At 51.5% G+C, this 13722-nt stretch overlaps 1 protein-coding gene across 1 annotated transcript in view; it reads left to right on the top strand.

The window, feature by feature from the left end:
• WNK2 (WNK lysine deficient protein kinase 2) overlaps positions 1–13722 on the top strand; it is a 147834-nt gene that overhangs the window by 42949 nt on the left and 91163 nt on the right. The window contains exons 3-7 of the mRNA XM_052645256.1: positions 1225–1397; positions 1630–1850; positions 5361–5518; positions 8217–8305; positions 10486–10705. Coding sequence (XP_052501216.1) covers positions 1225–1397; positions 1630–1850; positions 5361–5518; positions 8217–8305; positions 10486–10705 — 861 coding nt within the window. The remainder of the gene's footprint in view (positions 1–1224; positions 1398–1629; positions 1851–5360; positions 5519–8216; positions 8306–10485; positions 10706–13722) is intronic.

Genomic DNA, 13722 nt, shown 5'->3' on the forward strand with positions numbered 1-13722 from the left:
CTACAGCATCCCTCTGCCTCCCCAGGGGACCCTCCAAGACCTCCAGATAGGTCTCTGGACCCGCTTTGGTGTTCCGCTCACTAGCATCTGCTCCTGAAGCTGGCCTGGAGCACACATGCCATGTAGGCCAGCTGGGGCATAGGCCTCCACTGGCGTGCCCATAGGGGCTGGCGCAGCCAGGGAAGAGGCCTTGGAGGCGGGTGGCGTCCGGCTTGCCTGTACCTACATGGCCAAAGGAAGCTCTGTCAGGGGTGGGACTTGGGCTGCCAGTACTGTGTGGCTGGAAGAGGCCTTCGTGGGTGTGAGGGCTCAGGATTGGGATCCACACAGCTGGAAGAGGCGTTGGGGCTGGACTCAGGCCTAAGATGCAAGCGTCTGGAAGAGGCCTGGGGTGGTAGGGGGGCCGGGTGGTCTTAGGCCTGAGATCTGTGCAGCTGGAGGGGTCCCAGCGGGTGGTGGGGCTTTCAGGCCCAGGACCCCCACAGACTCACCAGGGCTGAGTGGGCAGAGGAGATGCTGGCTGTGTTCCCCTCTATTCCCAGCCTCCCACAGGTCCCTCCCTGTCCTTGCTGATCCCTTGGTGGTGAGTGGGCTCCTCTGAGTGTGGAAACCTTCCCTCTCCTCCAGACACCCTCAGTGGTGCCTGTCTGGTCCCACCGCCACTCTTCTTCTCTCCCTCCCTCCCACGTCATACCTGGTTGCTCAGGAATTCCTCCCGCCCCTCAGGTGTCCAGGGTCCCGCACCAGGGCCTCGTCAGTGCCCTGGCTGTGAGCAGATGCAAACTCTACGTCTTCCTACTCTGCCATCTTGATGCTGCCTCTCAGAGGTGTTTTTGGGGAAAAAACACATGAGTATTATAGTGTGGGGTTTGGAGGTATCTCTGATTCCCAGAGACCTTTTTGCTGAGCTTCTTGAGCAGAGAGAAGCTAATTTGAAATTGATGAGATATCAGGGTCTGATGGTCCAGATGTTGGAGAACCGTGAACAGTTGTGCTGGCTTTATGAATCAGAGGCCTGTCCTGCTCTCTGTGGGTAAAGAGGGGAAGGACTTGAAACTGGGTCAGATTTCCCTCAACTCCAGATATCTAGTCCTTTCCTCCTGCCGTGTTGTGTGTTAAGAGCCGAGAGAGCGGCCTGGCAGAGTCCTGGCCCCGGCTCCCTGCAAGGCCTCTGCCTGAGGCTGTGCCAAGTGTCCCTCTCAGTCCGTGTGTGTTTCTCTCTAGGACCGGAAGCTCACCAAACTGGAGAGGCAGCGGTTCAAGGAGGAGGCCGAGATGCTGAAGGGCCTGCAGCACCCCAACATTGTGCGCTTCTATGACTTCTGGGAGTCCAGTGCCAGGGGGAAGCGGTGCATTGTGCTGGTGACCGAACTGATGACCTCGGGGACACTGAAGACGTGAGCATGCTACCCACCCAGCCAGCTGGGGCCTTGGGGTGGGCTTGGCCTGGGGCTCAAGAGTTGCAATGGCTGAGGCCCCGGGCCTGCGTCTGCTTGGGATGGTCCTGGCTGGTGTGGCCAGCAGCCCTTTCTCAGAAGTGCCCCTGTTTGGGAAATAAATACACAGCCCTCAGCAACTGGGAGCCCCTTCCCCACACGAGCCGTGGGTGAGCCTCACCCCCACCTGCAGGTATCTGAAGCGGTTCAAGGTGATGAAGCCCAAGGTTCTACGTAGCTGGTGCCGGCAGATCCTGAAGGGCCTGCTGTTCCTGCACACCAGGACGCCCCCCATCATCCACCGGGACCTCAAGTGTGACAACATCTTTATCACTGGGCCCACAGGGTCTGTGAAGATCGGCGACTTGGGCCTGGCCACCCTCAAGAGAGCATCCTTTGCTAAAAGCGTGATAGGTGAGCCCGTCTTGTCTCTTCATGCCCCTGTGCTTCAGGGCACCTCCCCACCCGCCCGGGATCACCATCCTGCAAGTGCTGGCTCTGCTGCCTGCGCCCCCTATGTCTGGCTGCAGCCCTGGATGCCCTGTGTGTGTCCCTTAGCTGTGTCCCTTGGGTGCTGAGGCTGACTGGCACCCAAGGGCCTGTGGACACTAAGGGTACTTGGGTGCAGGAAAGAGATCTGAAGGACAGAAGTATGTGGGGACTTCGTGGTCATTGAGGCTGGAGCTGCCTTCAGTGGACTGAGGGTGGGGAGGGTGCCCCAGACCCCAAGACCCACAGAGGGAACCTTTGGGGTAGTTTGGGGTATGGAGTGAGCATGAGGGGTGTGGGGCTGAGGGATTTCATATGGATGGCAGTTTGCTGGCTATTAGCCTCTGCATTTCTTATCCTCCTCAGAGAAGCTCCTCTGTGGCTGTGGCTATCGTGAGGACATGGTCTGCAGTTCATGCCAGCCCCATGTGGGGTTGAGCTTTGGTCCTGCATGCAGCAGGCACTGTGTGTCCACCAGAGCTGCGGGGAGCCCTTCCTAGGTTTTGCAAAGAATGTGCTTGAAGGGGCTGTGGGGCAGCCATTTATAGGCTTCAGGATGTTGGAAAGTGCCAGTGAGCTGCAGGGTCAGGTGGCTGTAGGGTATGGCTCTGGAAGTTTGGATCAGGTAAGATTGGGAGAGGCTTTCCTCCATGCCATGATGCGACGGCATCTTCCCACATAAGCAAGATGAGAGGGTGATTAGGGCTTGGCAAGTTCATGGTTTTGTTGTATGGTTGGAGACAGAACTTGACTTGTTTGTGGAACATGGAACTGCTGGGAATCTGGAAACTTCTCTGGCAGCCTAGTGGTTTTGGAATGTGACAACATCTGGGACAAGGTAGCCACCAAGTGTCCTGCGGATGTGAGGCCTGTGGCCTCTGGCTGAATAGGGGAGCTGAGTGGTGATGCAAGGGTTGACTCGGGCCTCAGTTCCCTATCTGTGAAATGGGTGGAGCAGGTGAGGGCCTGGCTGTGGGACCCAGGGGTTTGGGGGAAACACCACCAAGCCTCCGAGCTGCTAGAGGTATCCAGGCAGGCTTTGCAGGTTTGACCTTGGAAGTCAGGGCTTCTTTGACAGCCTTTTCCTCTTGGAAATGGACTTCCAGTTGCTGAGTGATGTGGTGGGGTGAGATGAAGCCTGCGTGTTTCTGGAGGCACAGTGAGCCCCACTCAGTGTCTGGCTCCACAGGGCTCCCTGATCACCCCACCTTTTGCTCAGCTGGAGCCCTCGAAGCTCCATGCTCATTGTAAATGGGGGCTGGTCAGCACATCTAAACAGGTGGGCAGCAAGACCCTGTCCCCAGCAAGGGGCCTCAGCTGAGTGGGGGTCTGTGGTCAGGTGAAGTATCCCCTAGGCCTATGAATGAGGCTTTTCCCTCCATGCTGTGTCCAGGGTACCTATGGGGGCCTTTGATACTGTGGACCCATTCTAGGTGCAGCCGTGAGAGAGGTGTTGTGCAAATAAGACGTGATTTGAGATATCTGGCGGTGGCAGCGTCCTAGAGGCTCCCATGACCCTTGTGGGGTTTGTCCCTGAGGGCTGCTTGGATCTGACGCCGTCATGGTGTGCTCTCACTGCGTTTGTGCTGGCCGGGCCCTGAGTGGGTGGAGGTGAAGTTGGCACAGTCCTTCCTGCAGGTGTTCACAGCCATGGAGGCTGGGACTTGGGGGATGCAGAGCTGTGGGGCGTAGGAGGTGCGCCCAGAGGTCCCTGGACACATGTGTGTATGGGTGCCAGCATACATACATTCTTCTTAACATTTAGATTTAAACAGCTGTGTTGTAAGGAAAAAGAAAAAAGTTTGATGTCCATGGCCCTCGCACAAGTGCAAAATTGTCATCACCACCATCCCACCTTGCAGCTGGGCCCCACACATACCCATTGTCCACTCTGCTCCCACAAAGTCAGAACATCTTGGGTCCTTGGGGTATTTCTTGCAAAGCAGCGTTTCTGGTTCCCAAGGGTCTCAGAAGAGACTGAGCTGAGTGATCAGGAGTCCTGGGCAGGTAAGTCAGGTCCTCTCTGAGCCGGCTTTGCTCCCAGCTGCTTGCCAGCAGCCCTGAGGCTCCTCTCTCTTATCCTTGTAGATGGACATGGCCAAATGCCAAAATTTTCAGTATTATCGTATGGTCCAAAAACCCAAAAGGATGAAAAATGGCCAGTGCAAGGTCCCTTGAACTCCAGTTCTCTCTCTATTCATCATTATTTCTGATGGAATCTTCGAGACTTCTTCATGCATGTGTGTAACTCAACTTAACATAGATTCTTGTGTTTTCCATTTTTTACCCAAACTGTTAACTTTTTTTTTTGGTAAATATATAATACATCTTAAGTTGAAATTATGGGTAAAGGAGAAAAAATTAAAATCACCCTTAATCTCCCTGCATGCCAGGTACCCCCAAACCTCATGCTTTTTAACACACTAGTTTGTACTGTTTTACATCTGCTTTTTGAAAAAAAACTGGAACGTTTTGAGAATCTTCCAAGGTCAACAAAGATGGAGAAGTTGAAATTAAAAGCAGTCTTATTGAAATTGATGGCCCCATTTCTTTGCATTCAGCTTGACAGATGCTCAGTTGGACCTTTTTTTAAAAAAAATAAAATAAAAAGAGTTTGTGATTTTTAAAGCAAATATTTGTTACAGAAAAATTAAAAACACCAGACTAAAGGAAAAAGCCGTAACGCCACCTTCTAGATGAGTCATTTTTGTCTGTGCTTATGGTTTTATATGGGATGGCCAGCATGCATGTACAATCATATATTTTGCTTATTTTACTCAGCCTATGTGAGTCTATCATGTCCTTACAAATTCAGAGTGAGCTTTGTTTTAAAATCTCTTGTGCTTAGAATGGACGGGCAGTTCTCACCATAACACGTTGCTGGTACCTGCCAGATGATTGGCGCGTGCCCAGCTGTCCCCAGGCAGCCATCTTTAGTGAAGAGGATCACTGTGCTGACTGATGCGCTGCCTGTCTAGGGACATGGGGGCCTTTCTGGGCTTTTACAACTTACGTAGCTCTGTGGTGACCCCAAGTTTTTGTCTGCTCTGGGTTATCTGGGCCTGTAGCCAGGAGGGATATGCTCAGACTTCTGCCTCTTCCGAGAGAGGCACCTCCATCATTTCTGGCACAGACCCTGTCTCCTGGGAAGCAATGGTCTCCCAGCTCTGTGATCAGGGGATGGAGCTATAAACTGATCCACCCTAGAATTGGGAGGGTATGGGGGGGAGGGGGGTGGCACGGATTTGGGGAAACTTCTATCAGTAAAGCAGAATCCTGTTTGAATCCTGGATTCTAGAACCAGTGGCGAGGAGCATGGGGGCAGGCCCGTCCTGGCTTGTGGATGGGGAAGGCGGTGTGGGACTCTGATGAGAGGCCCAGGGGGCTCCGAGGCCCAGTGACCACTGACGCTGCGTCTTCTGCTCCTGGGTGCAGGTACCCCCGAGTTCATGGCACCAGAGATGTACGAGGAGCATTACGATGAGTCCGTGGACGTGTACGCCTTCGGGATGTGCATGCTGGAGATGGCCACCTCGGAGTACCCCTACTCAGAGTGCCAGAATGCCGCCCAGATCTACAGGAAGGTCACCTGTGTGAGTCCACCGGCCACTGTGATGGGCTGGCTGTGTGTCCCACGTTGAGATCTGTGTGCTTTGTAAAATCCTCACAGGAGCCATGTGAGCAAGGGAAGGAAGCCATTTTACAGATGGAGAATTAGAGGACTAGTAGGGGCTCTCCTAGCTTCTGTGGAGTAGCAGCAGTTGTAACGTGGGCTGTGGGTGGACCCTGGAACCTTCACCGGGGCCTCAGGCAGCGCTGCGGGGCTGGAGCACCAAAGGGGCTTCTGCAGGAGGCCCAAGCCACCTGTCCATAGAGACCCTCCTCTGTGCCACCTGGAGGCTGCTGGCCCTCCCGCCTTCTAGCATGTCCCTAGACTTTGATCAGGTGGTTTCAGCTCTGAAAACAGCATCCTGTCCTCCCGCTGTGGCTGTCCTGCTGGGTGGGGAGTGCAGCAGGAGCATCCAGCCCAGGGCAGCTGGGGCTGTGCCTTTTCTGGGCCCTGGTACCTCACTGTCCATCTGTACCTGCAGGTACGGGCCTCACCGCCTGAGTGCTGGCTGCCTCTCCCCAACCCCAGCCCCCACCTCCCTGCAGCCTCCTCACTTCTGCAGAAGCGTGAGGTGCCATGGCTCTTGGAACCCCAGAGCACCTGCCCTCATCCCGCCCTCTACTTTGAGCCCTCCCCGCAGGTCACAGCTTGTTTCTGTCCTTTGAGCCTTCCTTTTCAGTTATCTATCAGTCATTTTTTTCACTCTAAGCGCCTCCTGTGTGTTGCTGAGGGTGCAAGGTATGAAAAGAGTCCTTGGTTAGTGGCGCTAGTGGGTGTGGGTCAGATACCCATGGAGGTGCGCAGCTCCCCAGAGGTGCTTACCAGAGAGGTGACCCATCGGCCATGGGCAGGTCCTCCAGGGGGACAGGGACTCAAGGGAGCTTAGGGCTTCATTGCCAGGCCTTGGAGGAGCGCTGGGGCCCAGGGTGCAGGTGGAGCTGCTGCTGACTTTGGTCCTGGTTGCGTGTGTGGATGGGGTGGTGGTCCCTCTGCTGGGCTTGGGGAGACAGGGACTGAGTCTCCTGGGCACATACTCCTTAGCCACCTGGGTTCTTTCAGTAGCACCTCTCCCCCCCGTTTAGGCCCTGGGAAACAGGACACTCGTCAGGGTCCCAAGGCTCCTTTGTGGACCCGTGTTGGTTTGAGTAAAGCAAGGCCCTACCTACCCTGCCTCCTTGAGGAAATCTGATGAAAGGTGCATTCCCTGATCCTTAGTGTTTCCTCCGTTTGCCATGACACCCTCGTGCTCTGGGTCCCCTGGGCCCTCATGCCACACCCACACACAGGTCCAGCCGCCAGCATCTGCTCCAGTCCTTGGAGGGTCTTGGTACCCTTTGTTCTCAGCTGCCCCGACCCTGTGCTTCTGAGCCCAGAGATGTGAACCCCTTCAAAACAACACCTTGTTCTGGCACATTCTGCCACAGGCTTCCAGAGATTTAAGTGCTGCTTCTGTGCACCTTACCTGTATTTATAGTTTCTCAGACCACTGGTTCCCACCCCTGGTAGGATTGTGGCCTTTCTTTCTGGCATAATTAAATTTCTTTTTCTGTTGGCTTCAGTGGAGTACCATGGGGGTCTCATGTTCAAGCAGGACCCGTCGTCCACTTTTAAAGCCAAGGGCTGTGTCTGTTACTGCACAAACTCCCCTGCATGTCAGACACAGCATGACCCATTGGTTATGGCCAGGTGTCCTAGGCAGGAGTTTGCTGGGCGCTTTGGGGCCTCACCTGCACTCCCAGGGTACACTTTTTCTTTCCCCCATCCCTCTCTGTGGGAAAATGTATGCTTTAAAAAAAAAAAAAAGCCAGGACGAGACCTTTGAACACAGTCTTTTTGAAGGAGGAAGAACATGATGGTTGAGCCCTCACTATGTTCCAAATATTCAAAAACCAGGATCCCCTCCACCCAAACCCCTCCCTGGGCAGATTGCGAATAAGCCCTGCCATCCAGCCCCTGCTTCTCTTGGAATCCCATCTGCTTGTGGGATTGGAACCCTGCTCCCCCCATGCCTCTGGCTGCACACCCCTGGTACCCGCTGGCTTTCTGGTCCGCTTTAGTACTCGGCCACCTCCTGCTCCTGCTGCCTGAAAGTCATCTGATCTGGCCGCCGGCTGTGGACCTTCATGGTGCAGACACTTGTTTGCAACCCCCTCCAGCCACTAGGCCTTGGAAGTCAGCCCTGCCTGTGACCGCAGTGTGGCCAGAGTCTCTGGTGGCCCCTGGCCAGCAACAGAGACCACAGAGTGACGTCTGCATCCTCCGGGGAGGTATGGCAAGAAAGGCCAGCTCTTTAGGGTTCCTTGTCCAGCCTCTGAGACCCTCTGGGCAGCTGGCACGGGAGGTCCTGCCTGGCTGGTGTGTGGCCTTGGGTAGGTGTGCCTTCCCCCACACCCACCTCCTCTGTGCAGCAGGAGTGCAAATGCTCCCTTGTGCGGAGCTGGATTGGGCAGAGCGAGCATCCTGCATGTCTGCTCCGAGTCTCCCCTGAGTCCTTCTCGTCCTCAGACCTCACTACTCCCAGTAACCCTTCAGTGGGGCCTTAGAATGAAATGATGCCCCTGCCCTCCAACCCCAAACAAGCCTCTTGCGCTTCCCGTTTCCTCCTCTACTGGGTGAGTGTGAGGTGAGCAAGACACAGACCCCAATTCGATGTCAGGTGACTCTGCTCGTATCATCTTCAGGGCATCAAGCCAGCCAGCTTTGAGAAAGTGCACGATCCTGAAATCAAGGAGATTATTGGGGAGTGCATCTGCAAAAACAAGGAGGAAAGGTGAGTTCCCAGGCAGCGCTGGATCTGGGCTGTTGCTCTGCCTGAAATCACATCCCAAGAGAAGGCGAGAGTTGGGAGACAGGCCACTTCAGGCCACAGATGTACCGGGTCCCAGCAAGCCCACTGGGCAGTTGGAGGGCAGCCCCTGACTGACCTCTGCTGCCTGGAATACGCTCCCTGGCTCTGGGTACTGTCCTAGAGTCCCCATCCCCTTTACTGGCTGCTTCTCGCCCACCCAGCCTGGAGTGTGGGGGCTACTGGGGCCTCATTCTGCCCTTGTTGCTTTTTTTCTGTGTTGTCCCTCTCAAGCCTATCCATCCCCCCAGTCTGGAGGACACCCCATGCCAGGGTTCCCACTGAGCCTCATTCTGCCCACTCTCTCACCTCCAGGCTGCGTCTTTCGTGTACCTGTTGTCTGACCCATTTCAAAGTCCCACATTCAAGTCAGAGCCCTCCAGGTGCCCCCAGACCAGCTCCCTCCTCAGATCAAGGCTGTTCCTTCCTCAGCTGGTCAGCCGGGAAGCTGGGTGTGTGTTCCGAGCCTTCCTCCTTCCTTCCTTCTTTCCTCCCCCGTCTCTCTTTCCTCTTTCCCTCCCTATCCCTCCTCTCTGCTCCTTCCTCCCTCTGTCTCTCCTTTCTTTTCTCCCTCCTTACTCTCTTCCCCACTCCTTCTTACCTTCCTTCCTTCCCTCCCATCAACCCTCTATGCCTCCTCTTTCCTCCCATCTCCCTCCCCCTGCTTCCTTCTCCCCTGCCCCCTTATCCTGCCCATTCCCCACCTTCCCCATTCCTCCGTGTCTCCCCTTAATACCTCTTCCTCATGGCAACCCACTCCAGTATTCTTGCCTGGAGAATCCTGTGGACAGAGGAGCCTGGTGGGCTGTTGTCGATAGGGTCGCACAGAGTCGAACACGACTGAAGCGACTTAGCATGCATGCATGCATTGGGGAAGGAAATGGCAACCCACCTTGCCTGGAGAATCCCAGGAACATGGAGCCTGGTGGGCTGCCATCTATGGTTTGCACAGAGTCGGACATGACTGAAGCGACTTAGCAGCAGCAGCAGTAGCACCCCCTCATATTCCCTCTCTGCCCTTGCACAGCCAGCTCATGCCTTTTCCCCCATGTTACTGTGCCCAACACTGGGCAGCACTGTGATTCTGTCCTTTCTGTCATCTTTCATGTAGGGGCCTGTCCTGATCTCTCAGGCCTGACCTGATCTCCTGAGTCTTCTCTTTTGCCCCCTGCACGTTATGTTTTGTTTCTTAAAGAGAAAATACTAAAAACCTGTGTACTATAGCTCACATCAGAAAAGTACAGAAGCCACCTCCCAGACCAGGACAGAGCCCCCAGGAGCTGTGCCCTCTGCGCCCCTAGGGGCCCTAACTTCTGGGCTTCCCCAGGGTCTCCACAGGCATTGGTCAGCCTGTGTGAGGGTTACTCACCCTACTCTCCCCTTTTCATGCATGCAGCTATCCAGGTGGCATGGTTCCACTGCCTGTGGGATGTGTTGCCCTCAGTAGAATCGGTGATGGGCCACTGGAACTCAAAGCCCACAGTGACCACAGACAGGAAGCTGGGAGGAAGCCAGGCCCTGGACAGCACTGGGATCTGTTTGTGCCAGAGATCAGAAACTAGGCAAGCATTTAGGGATGTGGATTTGGGCGGCAGAGTGGTTAGCAGGGCAACACGCCACCCCCCGCCCCCAATTCCCATCCTTGGGAAGCTCCAAAATTATCCCTGCTTCTTGGAGGCCAGGGTCCCTCGGGTGGTGAACTGGGGAGGTTGGTACTTGCCTTGTCCTGGTCCAGTTCAGTTTTACCTGGATTCACGGTATCCTATGACAGCTGAGAGCTCCCCAGCATCTCAGCAGGCTTTGTCTGGACAGTGCAGAGCCTGATTTACAAATTCTTTTTGAAATTACCCACATTTCTTAATAGTGGAGATTTTTTTTTTTATAATGACAGGAAAAAAAAGGTCTTACATAGTATATAGTTAGATGTCTTCAAGTAGCAGATTTTTCCTCTTTCCCCAAGAGTTAGGGAATGCAGAGGTATGCTGCCCTCGGGGGCAGAAATGCCCAGTGAGTAGGTCAGAGGACTTTCCAGGGGAAGCTGGGCAGGTACAGGACCCTCTCAGCTAGTGTGCCCGTGCCCTGCCTGACAGCTGCCTCCTTCCCAGGTATGAGATCAAGGACCTGCTCAGCCACGCCTTCTTCGCGGAGGACACAGGTGTGAGGGTGGAGCTGGCCGAGGAGGACCATGGCAGGAAGTCCACCATTGCCCTGCGGCTCTGGGTTGAGGACCCTAAGAAACTGAAGGGCAAGCCCAAGGACAACGGGGCCATAGAGTTCACCTTCGACCTGGAGAGGGAGACGCCAGATGACGTGGCACAGGAAATGGTAATGTGTGCTTGTTCCTTGGCAAATCTGGGTGCGTGCCTTACAAGTGTGTGGTTTCCAAACATCAGAATGAAGTCAGAAAAGGAGCATGGTCCCTCAGTGGGTATGCAGTTTTGGGAACAAGGACCCCCAGTTGTTGAGTGCAGCTGTGAAGGACAACATAGGGCACAATCACAGTGCTGCACAGTAGGATATCACCTTGGAAATGGTGCAGTGAAAGGATTTTGTGGACCAGTGCAGAGATGCCCCTGGGGACTTTCGCATATTAGGGAGAGCCCTGTTTTGACCAGATTCTTGCTAACTTTGTGCAGATGTAGGCCTTTGAGTTTTGATCTTTATTTCACTTTGTTTCTGAGGGGCATTGTGGTCTGAAGAGCCTGGCGAGTGTAGGAGTATAGAGATGCGTCATATCACAGGGGGAAAGAAGAGAAATAAACTAGACACTGATTTTTACTAGACAATCTGAGCAAAAGTGAAAATCTACATGCTTATTGCAGTAGAGTGAGTACTTGGCTGCACCTGTCATAACCACAGAAGTGCATGTCCTTTTTTTTCTCTTTAAAAAAATAACGTGTCATTGAAAATAGCACATCTTTCAGAAATGCAGTAAGTCACAAAGGTATGGCTGATGTTTTCTTTACAAGTGGATTCCCTCAACCCCAGTAGGTTCTTTTTTTTAATCAATAAAATATATTAAAAAAAATTGAAGTATAGCTGATTTACAATGTTCAGGTGTACAGCGAAGTGATTCAATTATATATGTTGATGTGTTTTTATGTATAAGTGTATGTATATTCTTTTTTAGATTCTTTTTTAATGTAGGTTTTTACAACATATTGAATATACTTTTCTGTGCTGTATAGTAGGTCCTGTTATTTATCTGTTTTGTGTATAGTAGTGTGTATCTGTTAATCCCAAACTCCTAATTTATCCTTCCCCTCCATTACTCTTTGGTGACTGTAAATTTGTTTTCTGTGTCTGTGAGTCTATTTCTGTTTTGTGAATAAGTTCATTTGCATCATTTTTTAAGATTCCACATATTAGTGATATTATATATTTATATCTGTCTTTACTTCGCTTAGTATTATAATCTCTCAGTCCATCCATGTTGCTGCAATTGACATCATTCTTTTTTATGACCGAGTAATATTCTCTGGTAGCCCAGTAAAGAATCCGCCTGTAGTGCAGGAGACCCCGGTTTGATTCCTGGGTTGGGATGATCCACTGGAGAAGGGAAAGGCTACCCACTCCAGTCTTCTGGCTCGGAGAATTCCATTGACTGTATAGTCCGTGGTGTCACAAAGAGCTGGGCACGACTGAGTGACTTTCACCTTCACTTTCAATATTCCTTTTATTTAAGTAATGTTCCTTTATGTATACAGTATCACATCTTCTTTGTCCATGGACATTTAGGTTGTTTTCATGTCTTGGCTATTGTAAATAGAACACTGGGGTACACATATTTTTTTCAAAATAGAGTTTTTGTCTTTTCCAGTTATATACCTGGGAGTGGGGTTGCTGGATCATATTGTAACTCTATTTCTTAAGCAACCTCAATACTGTTCTCTGAACTGGCTGTATCAATTTACATTCCCCCCAGCAGTGTAGGAGGGTTCCCTTTTCTCCACATCCTTGCCAACATTTATTATTTGTAGACTTTTGAAGATGACCATTCTGACAAGTGTGAGGGGATATCTCATTGTAGTTTTGATTTGCCCTTCTTGAATAATTAGCAGTGTTGAGCATCTTTTCCTGTATCTGTTGTCCATCTGTATGGTATCTAGTTAGGTCTTCTGCCCATTTTTTTGATATATATATATCAGTTCAGTTCAGTCATTCAGTCGTGTCTGACTCTTTGCGACTCCATGGACTGCAGCATGCCAGGCTTCCCTGTCTATCACCAACTCTCAGAGTTTACTCAAACTCACATCCATCGAGTTGATGATGCCATCTAACCATCTCATCCTCTGTTGTCCCCTTTTCCTCCCTCCTTCAATCTTTCCCAGCATCAGGGTCTTTTCCAATGAGTCAGTTCTTTGCATCAGGTGGCGAAAGTATTGAAGTTTCAGCTTCAGCATCATTCCTTCCAGTGAAAATTTGGCTGTATATACACACACACACACACACACATATACACATAGAGAGAGAGAGAGAGGGAAGCTATATGAACTGTCTGCATATTTTGGAAGTCAATCCGTTTTCAGTTGCATCGTTTGCAAATGTTTTACTTCATTCTGTAGGGTTTTTTTTTGTTTTGTTTATAGTTTCCTTTGCTATGCAAAGACTTTTAAACTTTATTAGGTCCTGTTTATTTTTGCCTTTGTTTTCATTACTGTAGAAGACAGATCAAAAAAAAATTACTGTAATTTTTGTCAAAGAGTGTTCTGCCTGTATTTTCCTCTAATTTTATAGTATCCAGTCCTACACTGAGGTCTTCAATCCATTTTGAGTTTATTTTTGTATGTGATGTTAGAGGATGTTCTAATTTCATCCTTTTACATGTAGCTGTCCAGTTTTCCCAGTACCACATATTGTCTTTTCTCCAATGTATATGCCTGCCTGTTTAGGGGGTAGATTAATTGACCATGAGTGTATGGGTTTATTTGGGAGCTTTCTGTCCTATTCCATTGGTCTATTTTTCTGTTTTCATGCCGGTACCATACTATTTTGATAATGGTAGCTTTGTAGTATAGTCACAAGTCAGGGAGCATGATTCCTCTAACTCTGTTCTTCTTTCTCAAGATTATTTTGGCTATTTGGGGTCTTCTGTGGTTCCATACAAATTGTAAAATTATTTTGTTCTAGTTCTAGTTTGTTTTGTTCTGTTTTGTTCAGAGTTAATAAGGCCACTGGTAATTTGGTAGGGAAGGACCCTGGTATGGCCCTGGAAGGTGGGCTACAAGAGGTGGAGGGGAGACTGCCTGCACAAGGCTCTTGTGGGCAGCATATCTTTGGGTCCAGCCTGTGCTGACCACTGTGCCATGGAACTCTGGTCAGATGAGGAAGCTGAGGCTGGC

The sequence above is a fragment of the Budorcas taxicolor genome, chromosome 8 (genome assembly GCF_023091745.1).
Source record: "Budorcas taxicolor isolate Tak-1 chromosome 8, Takin1.1, whole genome shotgun sequence".
Lineage (NCBI taxonomy): Eukaryota > Metazoa > Chordata > Mammalia > Artiodactyla > Bovidae > Budorcas > Budorcas taxicolor.